Raw genomic sequence first — 21,811 nt, 5'->3', positions numbered from 1 at the left:
AGCAGTTCATTTTAATCTCCTACACTGAACAGAAAAGAGGAATTTGATGTCATCTTTAAACACAGTAAGAACATCCAATTAAGGCAAAAGTCGCACATATTCTGATACAAAAGTTACTATGTGAAAGTGAACTGTGGTTGTTAATAAAGACAAAAGACTGAGTGTTCCCCAATTATTGGCACATTTTAATGATTTTTCTTCCTTAATGATCGCACCCTTAAAGGACTGCGACAGATGTAATCCTTTCCTTTCTTAATTCGCCTTAGACGAGTACCAGAGTAAAAATTTACTCAGTGAAAGTAGAAAAGCTGATCATGTAGTCTGTGTTTTTAAGCACCCCCCAAAGAAGTTTAAACCAAAGCCAAAGAAAAAAACAATATCAATGATGTGAATCTTCTGTTCCATCCCATCCCAAAGATGCTTTATTGGGAGCGAGATGGCTTCGGAGGTCATTTGTCTACACTGTAATTCATCGTCATGTTCAAGAAACCACCTTGAGACTATTAGAGCGTTGTGACGTGGTGCGTTATCCTGTTGGAAGAAGCCATCAAAGGATGTGGCTTAAACACCACTAAGGGTACTAAGAGCCCTGAAGAAGATATCCCCCAAACATCATTACATCATCATCATCACCAACCTGAGCTGTTGTTGCTCTTTCATGCTGTTTACGCCAAATTCTAACCATACCATCCAATTATTAAAGAAAAAATAAAGGCTCAGCAGACCAGGCGCTGTCTTTCAAAATATTTGTATTAATGAGCAGTTGAACTCTTGTACCTAACAAAGTGGCCAGTGAGCATGTATGATTTTGATGATCAAGGGATTCGAAATAATAAGAAAATGCAAAGTTTTACAACAAATAAGGAAACACAGGGACACACAAGGACTCATCAAGCTTATATTTGAGGTCATCTTCGAAAACAGTTTAGAAAAGTCCTGGTAACTTACATCCGTTTTCCACATTCTGAAGTGCAAGTTGGCTGTTAAACATTAACAGGCAGTGAGCTAAACATCTCCTGGCTCTAACTACATACACACCACATAAATGTGAGACTGTCAACGTTTTCATCTAGTTTTTGAACCAAAGCACCAAAATATTCCATTAAATACAATAAAGGGATGCTCTTTTTTTTGATAACCTTGTTGCACAGTACCTCTCGACAAAAAAGCCCAGTCGCTTGGGTTGAACCAACATGAAGGATTTGGGAGGGGGAATATGATAACATTCACCATATCACTGGCATCCAGAGGCTGCAGTTTCACATCTGCAGAAAGTGGAATGAGCAGCTCATTTCTGAAGCAGCTTAACGGCCCAAACGCCACAATGGCCAATCAATTTTTTTCCCTGCTACCAAGAGCCGTTCTGCACAGACTCCCATATAAACCCATCAAACCTAACAGCAAAATTAAACACATTTACAGCCTGGTACAAAAACCACTTTTGGCCTATGAAGGTAATTTGTCTTATGTCAACTCTCAACTGTATAGCAGATGAACTTCCTTACCCATTCAAACTGTATTAAGACTTAAGGTTATGTGTAATTAGGGGCCTGTGATCCTCAGCACAGAGCACTTTTTTCCTCCTCGCGCTCACAACACTCATTTCAAAACAGTTCAACTTTTTGAAGACTCAACTTTTTGCTGCGACCGTAGCAATCAATCACAAAGAGGTTTCTGGTGCCACACTCACTTAGCCAGCAACCAATCACCAACGGTCTCTATGTGTCCGAGATCCAAGTTTTCAGTACGTGACATTATGATATTATTTTATTTATGTTCTTAGCAACAAACGTCATACAGTCTACTAACTCACACAGGGGAAAGGTTGCATCAGACGTTTCAAAATAATACTCTACAATCCTGTGAGTGGAGTCATGCACAGCCTGTGCACTTTTTAAACGCAGTCGACAGTCTTCACACATTTTACACATTTTTCGTCAGCATATGGTCTAAATCAAACAATAACTAATGTCCATTTGCCCACAGGGAAGCAAATCAGTAAACACCCAATTAACATTCAGTGAAATTTATGCTGAATAAGTACAACAGCTGAAACCGTCCACAACTAACAGGGGCCATCCTGAGAAGCCATACAAGCCTTACAAATACTAATCAGACAATAACTCTTGATGATCGCTTTAAAACATTGCGTTTTAATTATACAGATGCACAATCAAAACTGTGCCAGGCATCCTAATAAGCTAGTTTGTACCCAGCTGACAAAACTTGACCCTTTCATTGGCTCCCTATCTCTGAGTCTTCATATGATAAATAGCTTAATTTTCCATCTCAGTGTTCAGACATGATTAAATTCAAGTCGCTCTTCACCTTTGCTTAGCAACAAAACATGCAGCTCTCCAGTGTCCTTACATCCGACAACGGAAGCACCAAGCCGCTTCAGTTTAGAGGCAGAAAACTCTCGGGCTACTGTATAGCCGTGTGAGAAATGCTACAGATTGTGTGTATCCAGCATCTTCTTACAGCAGCTAGGGAAAAGGGAAGCTGTTCAAAGCTCTCCTGTGAAGAGATATCATCCTGAGAATAAAGGTGGCATTTACAGCTTTGGACTCAGACCATTGGTGGACTTATACACTGCTTATCAGCGAAACCAGAAAGACTGAAAAATGACTCCTGACTGAACCGAAAAGTTCCCCCAACCCACATCCAAGTAGGTTTCAGGGGTTCCCATGGTAACCAATATCCACATCTGAGTATACCAGCCAATCTTAACTTCACAGACTACTAAAAAGCTCATTTGAGCCACTTTGTGCCCTGCTGTTTGAGCAAAGTGAGCTTTTGCGAGTACAAAGTTTACTCTTTTATGGCCAATTTTTATAATATAATTTAATTTAGCAAACATTTTAAAGGATATCTTTGTCGCTGACCCCAACAACAATAACATCCACGCATTTGTTTAGTTTGGGGTGTTGGCACCAGTCGAGACAGGATTGCAGTTTTTTGGCAAGCATCTGAATGAGTCACTGGAAATAGAAACACCGCTTCTGTGAGCTACAAAGCCCAACTTCTTCTTTACTGTGGCATTATTGTTTCATTTTAGCTCGATTCACTGGATCACAGAGTTATTCCGAGAATACAGGCCAAGTTACTCTGATATCCTCCCCCTCAAGACTGTAAGGGGACATTCCAGCAGCTCAAGTGGAGCAACAATGAAAAAGGAGTCTCTCTTATTTAAGTGGATACAGGTCACTGAAAGCCCGGGCCTTTAGCACAGTAACCAGCTTAAGGATCATGTTGCGGCAATACTTCTTAAAGAGACATTTCACCTTTGTGTAATTTCACTTATTGAATGGCCATAGAAACATCATTTCTTATCTGGATTAGGTACACGTGCATGCAGACTTATTTGGATGAAAAATAATGACTATACATAGATGCAACAACACAGTTCAAATATAAATTGGGTTTGAATTATATTTAGGTAATCATCATTGTTCATTTTAAGTTGATTAGTTGTTTTTAACCTATATAGCCACTATTAAGCTTGATCCCTGCGGACTTGGGCTGTGTATATCATATCTCGATATCATCATAATACACATACAAATGTTTCCATGTTAAAATAGTGTCAATAGCAATATCTATGACATGATGATGCTATGTGTTTACGCTCCCATAGCCTGCACAACAATACAAGACCAGTCATGTCTGAGAGCGAGAGCAGCAGCATCACCCTGTGATGACAATTTAGCACCTAGGGAGTTATCAGAGGTAAGACCTCAGGAAGAGTGCGACGAGGTGGATGGAAGCAGCTGGTTTAAAAAGGTCTGACCCAACATACCATACCAGGTAGAAAATAGAAAAAAAGTTTCAATTTTATCATGTGACAACATTGTGCAAGCACCTGAAAAGTTACAAGGTTACTTTAGCTTGTGTTAAACTCTAATGCTAAGCAGTTCCTTTCTACTTTTACTTAAAACTCCCATTGAAAAACACAAGCTAGGCTACTTTTATGCTTACACTGGACTTTTTCTGTGTCACTGTATATAGTGCTGTGGCACCTTGTGGCAATAGATTCACACTTTGAATTAAGCAGTCTGTCAGTCAGTGACAGTAGCTCATTGATGAAAGATGGATTTTGTTTCCACTATGAAATCCTACTGTCTGTCTGTTGCAATCACCAGTAAAACCTTGTTCTTTCTATACATTTCCTTGAAATACCGTGGCGTAATTTTTTTTTTGAGGCCATATCACCCACCCCTACTGTGGACAGTTGTTTTTAATATCCACAGCACTTTCCCAGAGGTGTGCTGACACCATTATTATATGTTTACAGTGTAAATAATAGAGTGCACTCTAAGAATGAGGGTGAGTCACCTACTGACTGTAAATAAATAAATAATAAGTAACTTTTAACAAATTGAATCTCTTTCCCTTCAACCCCAACTGGTCACTGCAGATGGCTGCCAGAGGTTTCTTCCTATTAAGAGAGTTTTTCCTTCCCACTGTCGCCAAGACCATGCTTATAGGGGGGTCCATCCTAATCTCTGGGGTTTTTATCTCGATAATTTTAGGGTCAAGTTTTTATATTAGAAAAAGGAGTTACTGTTGTTGTGATTTGGCGCTATAAAAAAGAAAACTGAACTACATTGAATTGAATTGATATAAAATGACAATATTGTGTTTTATTATCCACAAGGCTCAATCTCCATGTGGATGACACCGACTTAATATGGACTAAATAAATGCCATATTCTAAACAATAATAAAGACTTTAAATGATTTATTGTGTCCAAATCTGTTCATGACTTCGCACTTATATAGTTTCTAGTCTATCAACTAAAGGCTAGAAATCATATAAGTCTTAAGTCTTGGACAGATTTAGTAAAAAGTCAGAGTAAAAAGGCAACATCAGGTCATACTGGAACTTCTGTAGACAGCACCGCTATCAATGAAATGAAATCAATAAATAATGGAACTGAAACTGTTTACTTTACTTACTTACGAACACTAGAACTGAGGGTCATTTTGATCTCTTGGCATTTTAAAACTTATGTAACTCTGTTAAATTAAAACTCTGCCATCTCACGACTTTTCCTAAAACGGGTTCATTGATCATATAATGAACTGGTGTGTGGAGTGTGTGGGATAAAAAAAAAAAAAAAAAAAAAATTATGACCACTTACACATCGGGTGTCATTCTGACCCAATAGAAATTCATGTAAAACAGCAATTGCAGCATGCCGGGTTGCCTAGCAACATGGTTGTTTGGACACATTTTGATGTGAAGGCAGCTTTAACGTGAGCCAGATATAGCTAGATGATATTGATAAATAAATATATAGGGGACTGTAGTTGGATAAATGATGAATAATTACCGCCGAGCTGAAAGGGTCATGGCTGGGATGTTGAGCCGGGTCAGAGCGGAGGAGTGTGTGATGGAGCGCGTGGAGAACTGTAGCTGAACAGAGCAGAAAGTCCAGCATGCGTGGAATTAATCTGAGCAAATAAAGAGTGAAATCCAGAGCAGAACAGCTGAATCAGACATGTTTCATGCCTGAGGAGCAGAGCAGCTGCAGGTCTGGTGGGCGGAGGCAGATGAGGATGGTGTGTTGTACTTTTACAATAACTGATTTAGTGCACAGCGTATCTTTCTTTTTCTTTAGCCAACTGTGGGCAATGACCCGTTCAATCTGTGTCACAGAGAGCACTTTGTTTTTTATATCTTCTTTATTTTAGCTAAACTAATACAGCCCATTATCCAAAACTCATTTTTAACTCTTCTATAATTTCCTTCTTCTACAATAATTAAATGATTTAGATCTATTATTGTGTTGCTTGGTGTAATCTTTATTTATTAGTGAATTCCAGTACACACTTTAACTTTATATTCTGTAATGAAAAGATATAAATGTTTTGTTAAACTAAAAGTAAAAACTAAACCCCCAATTTTTCAAAGTAAGTATAAAAAGCTTTTTTTTTTTTTTGTTTTAATTCACAAATTAACTTCTTGAAGAACTTGCTTCTTTGCACAAAACTGCTGTTGTTGCAGGATTGAGTCAAGAGTCACCACCCCACAGGAATCTATGGCAGTTGTAGTGTTAAATAAACACATCGCTCTTATTTCATGTCATGGTTTTTGTCACGTCGCGAACGTAACTCCAAGATTCCTCATCTCTTATCTGTTTCTTGACCTCTTCCAACTACTGAATGAAACACTGATTCAGATCAGATCTGACTCTCTGATAAATGCAGTTATTTCCACTGACTACTCATCTCTGTGTGCCTGCTGTGTGGATGTGAGCAGGTAGTGTTCAGGAGGTCCTCTATCTAGTGTTGCTAAAAATAAAATGCTCAGGCTTGAACCAAAACAATGAAGTAATACAAATCAAATAAGCAGAAAAATGTTCTTGAAAGTCTTTGCTCTTTAAGGAAAAACACTGCAGCTCGAATTTATGAGCCATCTATAAGCCGCTATTCATCCCGCCGCTCCTAGTATCTACACCGCACTTCACAGGAATCCAAAGTAAAACACACACACACCCCTCTCACTGTTTGTTCTCTGCCGTATACGGGCAGCCTGAGGCCAGCGCGAGGACATACCTCTGAGTTTATACAGCTCTCCATTGACGGAGTTTACGATGAACATGTGCGGAGCCTCGTCGCTCGTCGTCACCGAGGCGCCGATCAGAGGCAGCGAGCCACGGGGCTTCTGGCTCTTCCCCTGCTCATTGACAAAGTACTGCAGCTGTCCCAGCTCTGGATCCAACACAAAATACCTGCACAGGAGGAAAAGGCAGAGAGAGAGAATGAAGTTAAGAAAGTAATGAACCAGAGAAAAAGACCAGGGAACGGGAAATGGAAGAAGCACCGTGACCGTTATCATCATCATTTTGTTTTATGTTCTCATTATCTTGTTTACTGGTAAAAACTTCTTTTTTTTTATATTCCTGCTACACAAACTTTTTAGGATGTGGAAGAGAATAGGAAAACAAGGCGGGGGACATGAATGTATGTGAAATGGAGCAAAAAGAGAGCTGCCGTAATAACACTCAACACCCTTAACATATCTCACCTCCCATGTAATGATGCCTGCAGGATATTATTCACCACATCTCTCTTCAGGCAGCACTCGTGAACAAAAAATTCAAAAAAATTAAAAGAACAGCCCGTCATTTACATTAACGCCTGCTTTCAGCACCATCAAGCCGGCAAGCTTGATTCCAAATTACTCACGGTAGCAATTAGCGCGGTCATCTTGAGCAGAACCCACAGCCCGAGGCGTGGAAATTAAACCCCACATTTTCTCCTTTGTGATTAATGAATCACATTCAATCACTGGGTAATTGAATCCCTCATCGCTGGCTGAAAGATGCAAAGCAAGTCAGGCACACAGAGGCAGAGACATTTCATTTCCTGTGGCCGGAAAGGATCGCGTATGACATTCAAGAAGCTGGCCCGTCGGCTCTGCTTAACACTTTGTTCTGGTTCTGCAGTTCAGCACAGACCACAGTGGCACTGGGTGGCTATGGCTGACCTTTTCATGTTTTTGCACAGAGACCTGAGGCAATAGCGGTTGTCTTTGTCTTGTTCATGTGTGTGTCTTTGTCTTGTGTTCGTGTTCAGAGGCGCCCTGTATCATCCTCCTTTCTCTGAGATTCAACCTGTATTTAAAAAAAAAAAAAAAAACTAAACATAAAACTCTCCATGCACCATTACTGGAGCTGCAGTATTGATCAGCAAACTTAAGTGGACCTATTATGCTCATTTCCAGCTCCATATTTGTATTAATGGACTCAACTAGAGTAGATCTGCATGATCTGCAGTTCAAAATAATCTGATTTTATCCTACATTGGGCTGTGGTACATCGCCATGGAGTTCATCTCGGTTTTAGCTCCCATTCCCTTTAAGTCCACTCTCCTTTCAAGCCATCTTTCATCAGACTGGCTGCCCTTGCAAACAGAAAGTTTAAACATCAGCTGGATTTTAATGATCAGGGATAAAAGCTACTTTCGGCTGTTCCCTTATTCGCAAGGGGTCGTCACAGCGGGCAGCTCAGCATATTTGATTTTGACAGATTTTTGCAGCTCTGCTTTTGTGTTTTTAGAACAGAGTGCCTTTATTTGTCACTGTATGGCGTACAGCAACATTTCTAGTGAGGCCAAAAGAGGTGACAGTCAGCATGTGGGAGGAAACTGGTAAAACACAGATGAAGGCATGGGAGGAAGAACTCGAGGAAAGTGCCGCCCATGTGTAAATCAAACATATGGACTTATTCTGGATTTTTAAACAAAGATTGAGCAAAGAAGAGAGCTGATTACCAAGTTACTGCCCATTTCAGAGTGAGCAAAGAAAATAACACAATCCATCGCATACTTTATGGGCTGCTGGTACTGGTTAGGTACTGGAGTGCAGGTATGCCACAACGTTTTTTAAAGGACACCGCTGTACCCAAATCTACAAGAACTCTTATGTCACATAAGACTCTCACTGCTGTCTCACATTCAAAACACCTGTAACAGTACAGCAGTCAACAGGTGTTTGTATCCAAGTAACTTGGACTACACTGCAATGCAAAGTGTTGAGTTTTTAAGGTGCATGCAACATTTTTAATGAAAAATATTTATCAGGCTGTCTGCGCCACGCTCCCATTTTGCAGCAATAAAAACAAGTCACATGAGAAAAAGAGACTGAGAACTTACCAATGCATTGCGAGTTAAGCATCATGAAAATGTTGAATTATCATGGCGTCTCTGATGACATCCCCTCTTTGTGACATCATGCAGATCAGGACAAAATAAAAACTTTTTTTAAACGTGGAACTGTCTGAAGCCTGACCTTTGGGTTCATACTGATTACTTGTACATACACTCACTGATGCTTTATTGGAAACTTCGGCCATTTTTATACGAGCATCCACCATTGTAACAGTTTTGACTCAACAGATCTCAGCAAATAATTCACGACTTCGCAAAGGGGTGCAATTTTTTTCCACATGGGGTTAGGTAGGTTTGGATTTTTTTTCTTTATATAAATCCTAAATTAAACTTTAAGGCGCCATCTATCCACTCCATGTCACATGTGTTTTTTGGGTGTCGCAGAAAAGCTGTTACCTTCATGTTTCAAACACTGGCACTGTTTCTTATCTTCTTCATAACAGGTTATATTCTTATAACCTGTTATGAATCTGTATGCCCTACAGTTTTATGGAAACCCATCAACTTTACCAATGTATCTGCATCATTATTTAATTAAAAGGTGAAAATATGAGGCCCCATTGTTGCCCATCAGGTTAAGCTGGTGAGCCGGTATTTTTTAAGCTATTGCAGAGACCGGGGTTCAAATCCACCCTGAGGCCATTAACTGCATGTCTTTCCCAGCTTTCTCTACTCACCTCAATAAAGAATAAAAAAGTATAAAGAAAAGAACATAACCATCAGTTTCCTAGGAGTATACAGGCATTTTAGATGATTAGGAAAAGCTGAGATGAGATGCTAGCTCTCATATCAGTTCTATGATATATTAGCGCAGAACACCAAGGGATCATTTCTCTAATGACTAACGAAAAAAAAAAATTACAAAACAAAAATGTTTATTACCACAATAAACCAGCATCTGCTGAACAGACACTGCTTTCCATTTATCATTACAACCTCAGCATTTATTGATGTGTGATCCTCAAGCATATGCTGGCTCCTAGTTAAGCAGGCAGTCATTCAAACTGTGCGACACGCAAACAAAAATGCTGCGGATCAATCTTCGTTGTCAACTGACTAAACATTACGTTTGAAACATGACTCACACATGAGTCCAGTGAACTCAAAACTGTGTGTCCGTTTAAACTAAATAAAGTCGGTCAGGTCATGAAGTAATCTATTGATTATTTTGTTGCTTGTGGGGTTGTTTTTATTGACAAAAATGTTGATAGAAACACTGAGGCCAGCAAGTGTTTGCACAAATCAGATTTTCATTGTTGTTTTTCTGTCACTTCTCTGCAGCTACACTGGGAAACTGGGTTTTCCATATATTTCCAGCCTCTTTCTTCCATTTGCATCATGGTCATTCTGATTGGTTCCCAGCTTTCAAGGAGGTGGGTCATGACTAATACGAGTGTGTCAGAGGGGCAACAGGGGAGGGGGTGTATGAATGCATAAGAGGAGCAAATGAATGCAAAGAGCACCTTTTTGTTGAGACCCTGATGGACAGTGAATGGCAACCCTCCTTCCTGGATGCATTTTAGGCTTTTTTCATGCTGCCTGCATCTGTTCATTAATCTAAAAGAGCTCAAAACAAAGCAGTTTGAGTTTATGGCTGGAGGCACGGACACCAGGTCAAGCTCTAACTAACAATTGAAATGAGGGATGCTGAATAATTTCTATGTTTTAAAAGCTGCCTTAAAAAGATATTAAAATACTCGCACTTCAGGTGAGGCATGACAAAGTTTCCCTTGAAAGCAGAACAAGCGTGTGTGTGACGTAACAAGCAAAGCACACTGACGCATAGGCTGATTTAAAATCTTGAGATAAACTGGAGCAACGTATTCAGAAACCACTGCTTTAACAGCGCATATATCATAATTTCCTAACTCATTAGCTGCTTGAGCTGCTAACTGCTCCATCCTTCACAGGATGCATTTTCCCCCACGAACCCTCTTCAGCTCCAGCGAGCACCCGGGGAACGCTGCCGTCTGAAAATTGATCCCTGCTCACAGTCTTGTCCCCTTCCATCAGGAAGGTTGGAGATTTATGCCGACCACAGCCATCCAGGGAACAATCTGCCTGCGTCACTTTATATCCAGGGCTGTCTTCGTCGGCCTCACGCACTGCATGTTGAGCACACAGCAGTGTATCAAGTCTTATCCCCTGTGCAGTCAGCAGAATGGAGGTTTTCACTGTTGACCCCCTCCAGATAGTCTTTGCTTTTCCAGCTAAACCACATTGCAGACCTTTGATATGATGAATGGCGCCAGAGAGCAAAGTCCGGGCTTTCGTGGGCTCTCTCTGCTGATAAGCTGATACCGACCTGCAAGGCCAGAGTCTCGGCCCACAGAGACCTTTTTGCCTTTGGACGCAAGAGGCTGTAGCAGACCGCCGACCAAATGAAAAGATTATTGGTTTACCTGCAGTAAAATCTAAGAGAGTAAATCTAATTTCCAACTAGTATCAAACTTGATTCATGAGCAATATTTTACAGTATGCTTAGTATCTAAAATGCAGGCTGTACATATGGCTCACAATCTGTTATGTGGGCTTTTGTCACTTTCAGGTGATATGTGAAGCCGGAGGGGGTCAAAAGACAACCAATATCATGATTAAAAAAGAAAAAGAAAAATGTGTCCTGGAGAAAACAGATTGGAAGGTGCTGAAAGAAATTTACGAGAATAAGGCTCACGCAGAGATACAACATGGGCACTAAAAGCATGGTGACCAAGCAGAACAGGAAGTTGAATTTGCTCAGTAATATGTGCTAATGCATGATGAATTTGAATGCCTTTGTTACTCAGTTTAGATATTATAGTACCCTGAGGTGGGATTCTTTGTTGGCAAAGACACTCTCAAGACATTTAATGGACAAATCAATTCACTCAATGCAATCATGAAACAAATCACAATCTGCAGTCGATTTTCTGTTATCCGCCCTTAAAATATCAGAGAACGTGTCATCACGTAGGGTTTTATTGCTTCTAAATATACCCCAGCTGTTTATTTTAAACCTTTATACATACTTTAATTAGAATTCATGTTCAAACTTTCTATCTGTAGAAAACTGTACGTGCACTCAAGAGCAGACATCTGTAACAACATAGAGCTCGCTATAAATCACCACCATAACAATATTTGCACTTTAAAAAGAGCTTAGTCAAGCACATTTGTCCACATCAACAGAAACACTACCATTTCCTAATGGATTTAACAATTGTGCTGCAGGAAATGGCTTGTCAGCAGGATTTGCATCTCCTCGCTGCTCTTTTGGCAGTTAATTCTCAAATATGCTTGGAGGGACGTCAGAGTAGTGAATCACACTGATTATTGGCAGGAAAAGGGGGATCAATAAGAGAGTGATTGGCAACTATCAGGGAGATTACATGCTGCTGGCATTTTCCTGTAACATCATGAGAAGATCTTGACACTGTGCTGTGGCCAAATGAAATTGTACTCCATCATTTCATTAGGTACACCTTGCTAGTACTGGTATGGAGCCACTTTTGCTTTCAGAGATGCCTTCATTCTTTGTGGTACAGATTCAACAAGTTACTGGCAACATTTCTTAGAGATTTTGGTTCATATTGAGATGGTAGCATCACACTGTTGCTGCAGATTTGTTGGCTGCACACCCATGATGAAAATTTCCTGTTTCACCACATCCCAAAAGTCCTCTACTCAAAGCACCACCCATAGTTGTTCATACCAAGCAGGATAATTTCATGCTGTCATCAGAATCATCTTGTTGTTTATGCCAAATTCTGATCCTCATCCAAGTGTCTCAGGAGAAATCAAGACTCATCAGAACCAGGCAACGTTTTTCCAATTTCCTATTGTCCATTTTGATGAGGTCATTGTGAATTGTAGCCTTAGTTTTCTGTTCTTAGTTTGCGGGAGTGGCACCCAGTGTGGTCTTCTGCTGCTGTAGTCCATCTGCTTCAAGGTGCATACCTTGTCTGTAGCAAGTGCTTACTTGAAATACTGTTGTCTTCCTATCAGCTTGAAGCAGTCTATCCAAACCTCTCTAAATATCACCAGATATATATTTTTTTATTGTTTGGGGGTGATTGTGCAGGAAAATCCAATCCCAACAGATCAGTAGCTTCTGAAAAACTCGCACTAGCCCAGCTGGCGCCAACATCCATGCCACATTCAGTGACTCAAATCACCTTTCTTCTCCATTCTGATACTCAGTGTGACGTTGAGCAGGTCATCCTAACCATACCTAGATGTACAAATGCATGGACCTGATTTGCTGATAAGTTATGTATTAACATGCAACTAAATAGGTGTAATAAAGTAGTTGGTGAGTGTAAGCTCATCATTCATCATCTCTTAACTCTTGTTTGCTTCCACAAACTTATCATCATAATAAATCTTTACCATCTGACGTTTTTAAACATCTAAACATTTCAGGCTGTACTTTTTGACCAGCTGCCATATCAGGGACATGGAATAGCTTCACAAGTGGGGGGCATGTAACTATTAAAAGGCTTTGTTACAACCAGATGTTATTTTAAGCATTCCTAAAAGTATACAAGAAAGCTATACACAAGAAAACCAAACAAGACTTGAAAGAAAGGGGAAATGCAAAATGCTAACTCATTTCCCTTCCCCCTGCACTCTAATGTCAAAGCTGGCCTTACAAAAAACAGAAAATTAAAACAGAAACCCAAGAAATAGCAAAAAGCCAGGAGATACAGCCACATATTAAACAGACAGAAATATATCAACATGAAGCCAAGATAATGCCTGCAGTTTTCTTCCCCTTTTCAGCCACAGAAACACCCACCAGAGCTGCACCACCCCGACTCACAGCTTTGATCAAAGAAGCACAGCAGAGCTCCTTTTCCACTGAGTGCAAGTGCAAAGAAATTATTTGTTCATCGCAGTACATCCCCCACCCTGCAGAGCACTTACGAAGACATGGATATAACATCTACACAATGCTCACAGCTTCTTATACAGGAAGACGGTCTAAAATGGAAATTGAGAAAGAGCTATAAATGGTATGAATTGTGTGATCGGCACACACTTCATACATATGCCGATAACCAAATTACAAAGAATTAAGTTAGCGATATCTGCTCCATGGAATGATGAATGTTACACCCGATTCACAGCAGCAGAAGGTGACGTTGTTTTTGCATTTTTTTAAAGTGTGTCGTCAACATTCATCCCCCTGGAAACTAGCTGTGCGCTACAATCCACAATCAAAAGCTCACATTTCTACTTTAAAAATGACAAAAACCATGTCCACTAGTGTGAAATGATCCCACAGTAACCACCTGCAGGTAATGCACGACTTCAAAATGCAGACAGAAAAAGCTGCGAGAGGTAAACCAGGCCTCACAGATGGTACCTATGTGTCTGTAATAAATAAGCTGAGTATCTTCCTATCATTGCAGACATGCTAAATATGTTCCGAGTGTCTTTAAGTGGGAACACTTCACTGTGGCAAACTGATTGTTTAGTCTGAGAGGCCGGAGAATGCACAATGTCAACCTATTAATTCTCAAATGGACTCTCGTGGCTTCTAGGCCAGCATTAAGGAGATGAGTTCTCGTATGTGTGTGTTTGTGTGTTTGTGTGCACACTCAAAGGCTTCCTGACCAATCTGACTTCTGCACCTTTAAGTTTTAGTCATAGTCTCGTTTCTACACAGAGCTGTTTGAGAATTAAGACTTAATTTAAGGATTTTGATAATGATTGTGTTCTTTTTTTTCCTCCCATCCACTATATTCTTTACCAAATATCCACTCCTTTTCTTCCACTTATTTACAATAAGTTATATGTTAAGTTATATTAAATAGTTTTTAGGATCTGAAGATGGTCCAATAAAGAGACAGAGACAAAAGAAGAGCATCTACGTTTAGGGTACAACTGAAAATTATGATGCATCCATGTGTCAGACTTCAGCCTCGCTGAGTGATATCGGCCAATCGTTAGATACAATTATAGTTACTGGCGTTAGTGGCGGACCTTTATCTCCTGTGTCACATCAATTTGTGCTGCCACAATGTTGAAAGACAGCGTGATAAGGAAATAAAAGGCTTTAAAATAGTTACTGATTTACAAGTCATAGTCAAGGTCAAATTTGTTTATATAGCACATTTAAAACAGCAAAATATAGGCCAATTCAACTTAACACTAAAATCCAGGAAAACAGAACAGAACACACAACATTAAAAGACAAAAAGTTATTAAAATAAAGTAGGATTTTTAAAAAAGACTTAAATGAGTGTACCATCTGAGCCAAGCAGATGTGCAGAGTTAGATTATTCCATAGATTTAGCGCAAAAGTTTAATCATCTCTCTGTCTTAATCTAATTTGAGGGATGTGTTAGAGCAACTGGTTAGATGACCTCAGAGTTGTTACAGGTGTGTGAATGTGAAGCAGCTCAGACAGGTAGAAAATCAATCTGCAATTGACTGACAAATCTAGAAAGCACAGAAAAAATAAGCACACACAACTAGAATAAACTCTAAAAACCTGTTACCCTTTATTCGCTCTTCTAAATAAGTTTGACTGTGCTCTGTGTTTGTTACAAAACCTGTCTGACAACACTTCCTCTTATGCATGCGAACACAACATACACTGTGTACGGTAATCAACTGTTGAATAATAAGCAGCTTGCAAACAACACTTCCTCTATTAATCTTTGTGACACTGTGTAAAGTTTACATCTGGGATATACGAAGGATAAATGGCATAAAGCATATTAATGATCTCCTTCATATTCACCCACACTTTTTGCCAGTGCATGTAAGGACTTTTGTTGATATTAAAATGATTATGCTACTTGGTTTCCTTAAATATAAAAACATCCCAAAGTTATCTTAAATACACTTCAGAGAGGTTGGAGACCATTCCAACTGTAACACAGTAATAATCAGGGTGTAGGCCTGTTGCCAGTCCACCTATTTTATAGCCTCATAAGTTTGCAAATAACTTCAGCATATTGGCCATCAACAAATGAGAAGTTAACCCATAGATGATAATGAAACATTTTCTGGGCACCAGCATCTTTGTTAATATTGAAGTAGGTAATTAATTAGGAAGTTGGATCAGCTGTTGTCAGAGAAACTGGCCTTTTTTCCCTCCACTGTATTGTTTGACATTTAAACTCAGCATTCTTCCTCTGGCTGTATTGAAATTTCTTACCAGCATCGTATTGACAGGAAAGTAGCATGCTATCTGAGGAACTATATCAAAGACCTTTGTATGCAAACACTGACAGCAACGTCAACGTCAGACATTGTCAGAGCGCACAAATGTTGTCAATAAATTAAATGTTTCAGTTGAGAAGTATGGACTTGCTTTGTAAGACAAAAATGTAAATTTATTTTTTCATAATAAGCACTAAAACGTTACAGCCGAGTATAGTAGCCAATTCATGCTGCCACTGTGGGTTCAAAATGTAAAAAAGGTACCCAACCCTAACATCCGCACCTGCAGTCAATTTAGAGTCACTAGCTAACTTAAGATGCATATGTTTAAGTTGTGGGAGGAAACACGCAGGCACCTAGAGAAAACACCAACTCCACTTTGAACCATGTGATTTTTCTTTTCTTTTTTTTGAGAAACATAACTGATCCTTTATAACCGGGGTCATCTGAGAGGAAACTAGAAATGTCTCGTCCTCTTTGGAGTCTAGAAGACTCGGCTTGTGATGTTTTTGTCTTTTCTTTTTCTTTTTTTGACCGGATCATGTGAGATTGTGTAATGATCAGAGGCACGTGGTAATTAAATAAATTAAACAGAGGAGTGAGTACTGCTGTTGTGTGTTGACTTTTGCCTTTGCATTTTTCACATGTATGACGCAGATGCATGTGCTTACGCTGGTGGGAGGAGCTTATGACAGAGACAAGATTTGCTGAAAGAAGGCCGTTTTTTCTTGGGGGGTTTGGCTTTCCAGATTTCTGCAGTTTCAATGCTTATAATACTGAAAACTCTTGTTAACAACCCCCTCTCTGTTTATTGGTTTTGTATACACTGCCTTAGACCATTTATTCTTATTAACCCCCTTTTTATGATAAGCATTTCAATTAATCTCTACAGCACCTTCAGGCAAACTTTGAGCTCATTTGCTCTGTTGCACATTAAACTTCTTCCCTTCCAAAATCTTTCCTTTCATCAGTTCAGCTGGGTATAAATGTGTCACTAGCTTTCCCATAATGGCACATTATTAAAGTCACACTGCCATTATTACAACAGTGTTATAATAAATGATTATTATTATATTACACTGACTGTGACTGTCTTCAATGCTTAGGTTTAAAGGGTTTGAATCATTCACTATCCTTACAAGTATAGCATGCATTACATATGTGCATATAGAAACAAAACTGACTACTTAGCACATTTTCTTCACACAAACGCACACAGCACCTACTCAACATAACGGTACTTCACGCTGACACATGGCCGCCCACACAGTGGCAGAATTAGCTCCACTCAGGTCTCTTGCCCACCAAGACACGGCCTGCCAAACACGCACACACACACACACACACACACACATTTTGTGTTCCTCCACGTGATGAAACGTGACTGACAAGCGTAATTACTCAAACAATGTCTTCCACCGGGGCACGGCCTCTCCTCCTTCAAACGTTTCTATTTTTACGCTGCGGGCACTTACGGATATTAACTGTGAGCTGAACACAACCTGAGGAAGGATGGATCATCTGATCGTCTTCCTTCACAGGTTTAAAAGAAACGGGTCATTTTAAAATCTTGTCCGGCTGCAAAAAGCCTTTCATTTTTAACCTAGCTGATTTATATTTCTCTACAGGCCACCCTCCCATAGTAAACCTCTAATAATATATCTTTATCCCAGGTGACAGTAAATGCTTTCCTGAGCTCAGAGAAAGATGGAGAACTACAGCATAGCGTGCAAAAATCACTTACTGTGAAGAAATATGGAGAAAAGCTTAAAACACAACAGTGAACCCACCATTCAGTCCTGATTCATTTCAAAATTAAATAATCTTGAAATTAAATAAATAAATAAAACTTTGCTGTAGCAGAATGACATTTTTACTATAATCACTTGCTGGAAACAATAGATTATTTTAAAAAAAATGTTACATTGGCTGCAATGGTTTCTGCTTTAAAAGCTTTAAAACTAGCTAAAATAGAAATACCATAAACAATAACAAAAGTAATGCTTCCTGACCTTCATGTTGACATATTATCAACATTACAGTTTTTCGGGGGGGTGTGGGTATTGTTATTTTTTGTTTTTGTTTTGTTTTGCTTATTGAAAGGACCACAAGTACTTCCAGTTAATTGTTTCAGTGTTCCTGGATTTGTGACATATTGTCCTTTCACAGCACAACACAATAAAATAAGTGCATCAATGCTGAAAATTCCCCCCACACCAGGGCCTGATTTTATGACAAAAAAGCTGCTGTCAATGTAAGATTTACAGAATAATTATGAATGTCAACTAAACCCATGTTTTCCTCTTCATGGGTGATCCAATCAAACTTAAGAGTGCAAAAGGTTTAACGTGGCAGATTTAAATTATACTTTAAGCACTCTTTGGACAGCTCTGCAATTTGAGCTAAATATTTGATATTAAATCATCTCAAAATGCAGCTGCATATAATGCTGTTAAAAAAAACAACAAAAAAAGAATAAATGAATATTCCACTACAGCAGATTCCTTTGAAAGACTGCTATCTGTTGGTGCATCTTCCAGTGAGTCACCCCTCTTTTACCCATACCTGCAAATCTGTGCACAGAGCACACAGCAATCATGTTCATTTACTTTATTTACTGATATCCGCAGAAAGATTTCAGAGTTTAAGAGTCAAGAAACGTGAAAAACGACACTGAATGTAAGACCAAGTGTGGCTTCTCTGCCAGCAGCGACACTATTAGCTGCAAAGCCAACAAACCTACGTGCACATAATAATTTCTTGATACTAAGTTTCCAACTGCAGGATGTCACAGACAGCAGCTGTGAAGCTGAACCACAGTTCAACGATTTTAAAAAACAAGGTGCAGATCCCACCTTTGTGGGGAATTCTCATGGAGAATATGCGCAAGTGTTCGATAGGAGTGTTTCTATCATTTCTTTCTCCTGTAAAACTCCCCTTTTCATTGTCTCTGGTTTTCACACGGAAACAGGTGCCTGGTGACGCAATGAAATGTGGGAATGGATCAGATCCTAAACATCCCCTTCGTAGTGTTATCTCTACAGTCACAGGAGCACAAGTACTGAAAGTGAAAGTCGATTTGCTCCTGGCAGATTGCACCGTGTTCCACACCATCCATAAACGGACTCCCTACATCCAGAAGATTACATTTCCCTGAGAACATTAAGACAGTGTCTGCTGATTTTTTCTTACTTCAGCGTGGTGTTTACAGTGCTTAAATTTATTAGAGCACCACACAATGTAAGGTTCATGTCACAGCTGCCATAAATTACCAGTACTGGTAATTACCAAAATATTTTTCTTATGTTTCTGTAATGGTTAATCCACGAGCATGCACAAGCTCTTTAATCCAAATGACAGTTTTAATGCTAAAATATGGTTATTGTTGTTATCCATGAATTTTCTAATTTACTGTTTGACAAAAACAAAAGCATAAAATAAAAAGGCATGCACAGCATTATTTTTTGGATTAGACACAAAATGAAAGTTATTTACTTCCATTCATGAGCAGAAAAATTAGTCTTACTAGTTGAATGATGCACTTTCTGGATTCTGAGTGACAACTTTTATTAAGAAAGTGCACTGAAATTCCTAAATTAGTATCTAGAACTCAAAAACTTTATTACTTCTAGCCCCAGCTCTGGAAACACATTCGTAATTTTAAGTTATCCTACAAGCAAACAGAGGATCAAACAGTCCTTCTTGGTAGCGATAATAAGATGACTCCAGGAATCATCTTAATTCACTTATATAGCTTTAACTGAATTTCAGGTAGAGATAATCATCACTGCTTTGATTAGTCACATCCTGGCAGTGTTCTGTATGTGAAAAAAACAAAAAGAGCAAAGCAAAGTCTGATTGCTAAACTCTTTTCCTTCTTCGAAAGACAAAAAATAAGATTTAAAAATTATGAATTTGAATTCAAATGAAACTAGTTTGTACATTTTGTCAGCATTACTAATGTTAGGGCTACGAGCAGTAGCAGTAGGCCTATTGACCCATGTTAGTATTGTTTCAAAGACACTCTAAATGGAAACTAAAAGCCATCTCAGCTCTAGGCTGCGTTTTCAGGATGTTTTAGTCAATGCTCGCCGTCTGTGCCGACACACTCTTTCAGCTCAAGGTCTTGGCGTTTGCTCAAGTCAATGAAGTTAAAGGATTCTCTCCTGAGAAGCTACACCTTTACCCTTTAGGCACTTTGAAATTGAAACTGGACAGGCAGCAACACCCACAAAGGCCAAACCAATTTGGTAATGCCCTTTCGTCTGTACAAAGATCAGAAATCAGCACACCCATGCACATGGCAGACCGTACTATTTGATTAAAACACACTTCACAGGCTACATGTGACATATCCCATGAGAACATCACGCACAGTTAAGGCTTCTTTTAATCAGTGCCACCTCGCTTTGATCGCTCTGAAATGAACGTTTGTCTCGCTCTCCCACAGGTGTTCCTGCGGGTGCGTATCAAGATGCAGTTCGGTGCATCATCTGTCAGTTTGATGGGAGAGCAGGGACGAGTCAGTCTTTCCTCCGCCTCCCTACACCGCCCCTCAACACACACAACCCCACACAATGTGAGCTTCCCTCTCCTCTGCAGCAGTGCCACTGTGCACAATGGGATGCTCCAAGTCGCTTAGTTTTGTGTGTAGGTAAGGAAGAACTAATTGCACTGCCAAACGCAGAGATCCTGCATAATTCATGTTAACTGTTCGGACCGCGGGGGGAAGAAAAAAAGAAAGAAAAGAAAGTTCAACCCACGGGAAGATGTTTCACATGTGACTCACATTGACTTAAAATTAAAAACACACTCACAGCTTCTCATAAAAAGCTCTCTCTGTATTTGTCTGTGTCTGAGATGAGGAAATCGGACAGGGCGGCGAGATAGCTTATAAATTCTGGATGAGGTACAGGGACTTTTTGAAAGAATTGCACTGCTGTGAAGATGTTATGTACTTCATTACAAGAGTGCCTGCAGTGATTCAGGAGCAGCGGAATTACAGATTGTCACAGTATATGGGAATAATATCAGTACAGATCAGCAACTGCAAAAACCTGTACAGGCGGGCAGGTGTAAGTGTACAGTATGTCCACAGTTTCAGGAAACACAAACACTTTGTGGCAGCAGGTTCTCATTCCTGCGCATTTGCCACTTTTCATCGTCCTTTCTGCTCTTTTTTTAATGTCAGCAAGACTTCATTTTGTCCACTTTGACCTTTGTGTTATCCACATTTTATTAGCCAAACACCAGTTGGTTAAAACAAAGTAGCAATGATTGTTAGTTGTAGCTCAGTCGTTTGGCACTTTCCTGTTAATCAAACTGCGTGATATCAGATTGGCTTCAGTTTCAGTTCTTTTCAGTTCTAGTGAAGGCCACAGAGCTGCTAAAGGTGGAGACGTGCACAAGCTGGAGAAAAATAAGCCTAAAAACTATGGCTGAATTAATTCGATTTTTCTGGGGAAAATAAATAAGAGTGTGCTGATGGTGTCATGCTACCTGGTATAGCGTGTCGCCTATCAATGTGAAGGTCGGTCGTTTGACCCCTGGCACCTCCAACCTGCATGTCAAAGTATTGTTGGGTAAGATACTGAAGCCCAGTTTTCCCCTGACCCAATGTTGGGTTAAAGTGCTTAGTCATAGAAAAGCACTTGTATAAATGTTTTAATGGGTGAATGACACTTTCAGTTGTCAAATTGAGAAGGAAAGCACCATCTAAGCATCTTTTATTTGTTAGTTAGCTGTTTCTCTTATGAATGGATGTGTAGTGGCAAAGGTTTAAGAACCACTGCTGTAATCAGTCGTGTTGTTTGAATCGCACTTATAACATGTAATAAAAATGAAAGCTAATGTTTACCACCAACTGAACCATTCAGTACTTTGCCACAACATAAGGATGGCTCCTTATGTTGTGGCCCTGACACAGACTCATGAAACACTGAAGACACTTCATCTCTCGGCTGGCTTGGGAATGCCTTGG

General features: G+C 39.6%; 1 protein-coding gene across 3 annotated transcripts in view; it reads right to left on the bottom strand.

Annotated features, from left to right (window-relative positions):
• The window catches only part of osbpl10a (oxysterol binding protein-like 10a), a 90,115-nt gene that overhangs the window by 66,777 nt on the left and 1,527 nt on the right, over positions 1 to 21,811 (bottom strand). For 2 of the 3 annotated variants that reach the window (XM_005457170.4, XM_005457169.4), the window contains exon 2: positions 6,562 to 6,737. In XM_005457170.4, the coding sequence (XP_005457227.2) occupies positions 6,562 to 6,737 (176 nt within the window). Of the gene's footprint in view, positions 1 to 6,561; positions 6,738 to 7,033; positions 7,623 to 7,810; positions 9,382 to 21,811 lie in introns of those variants that run through there. The other variant, XM_025902281.1, reaches the window with a different exon arrangement.

Source organism: Oreochromis niloticus, linkage group LG22 (genome assembly GCF_001858045.2).
Source record: "Oreochromis niloticus isolate F11D_XX linkage group LG22, O_niloticus_UMD_NMBU, whole genome shotgun sequence".
Classification (NCBI taxonomy): domain Eukaryota; kingdom Metazoa; phylum Chordata; class Actinopteri; order Cichliformes; family Cichlidae; genus Oreochromis; species Oreochromis niloticus.
The sequence above is the reverse complement of the archived record's forward strand: the minus strand, read 5'-3'. Positions and strand labels throughout refer to the sequence as shown.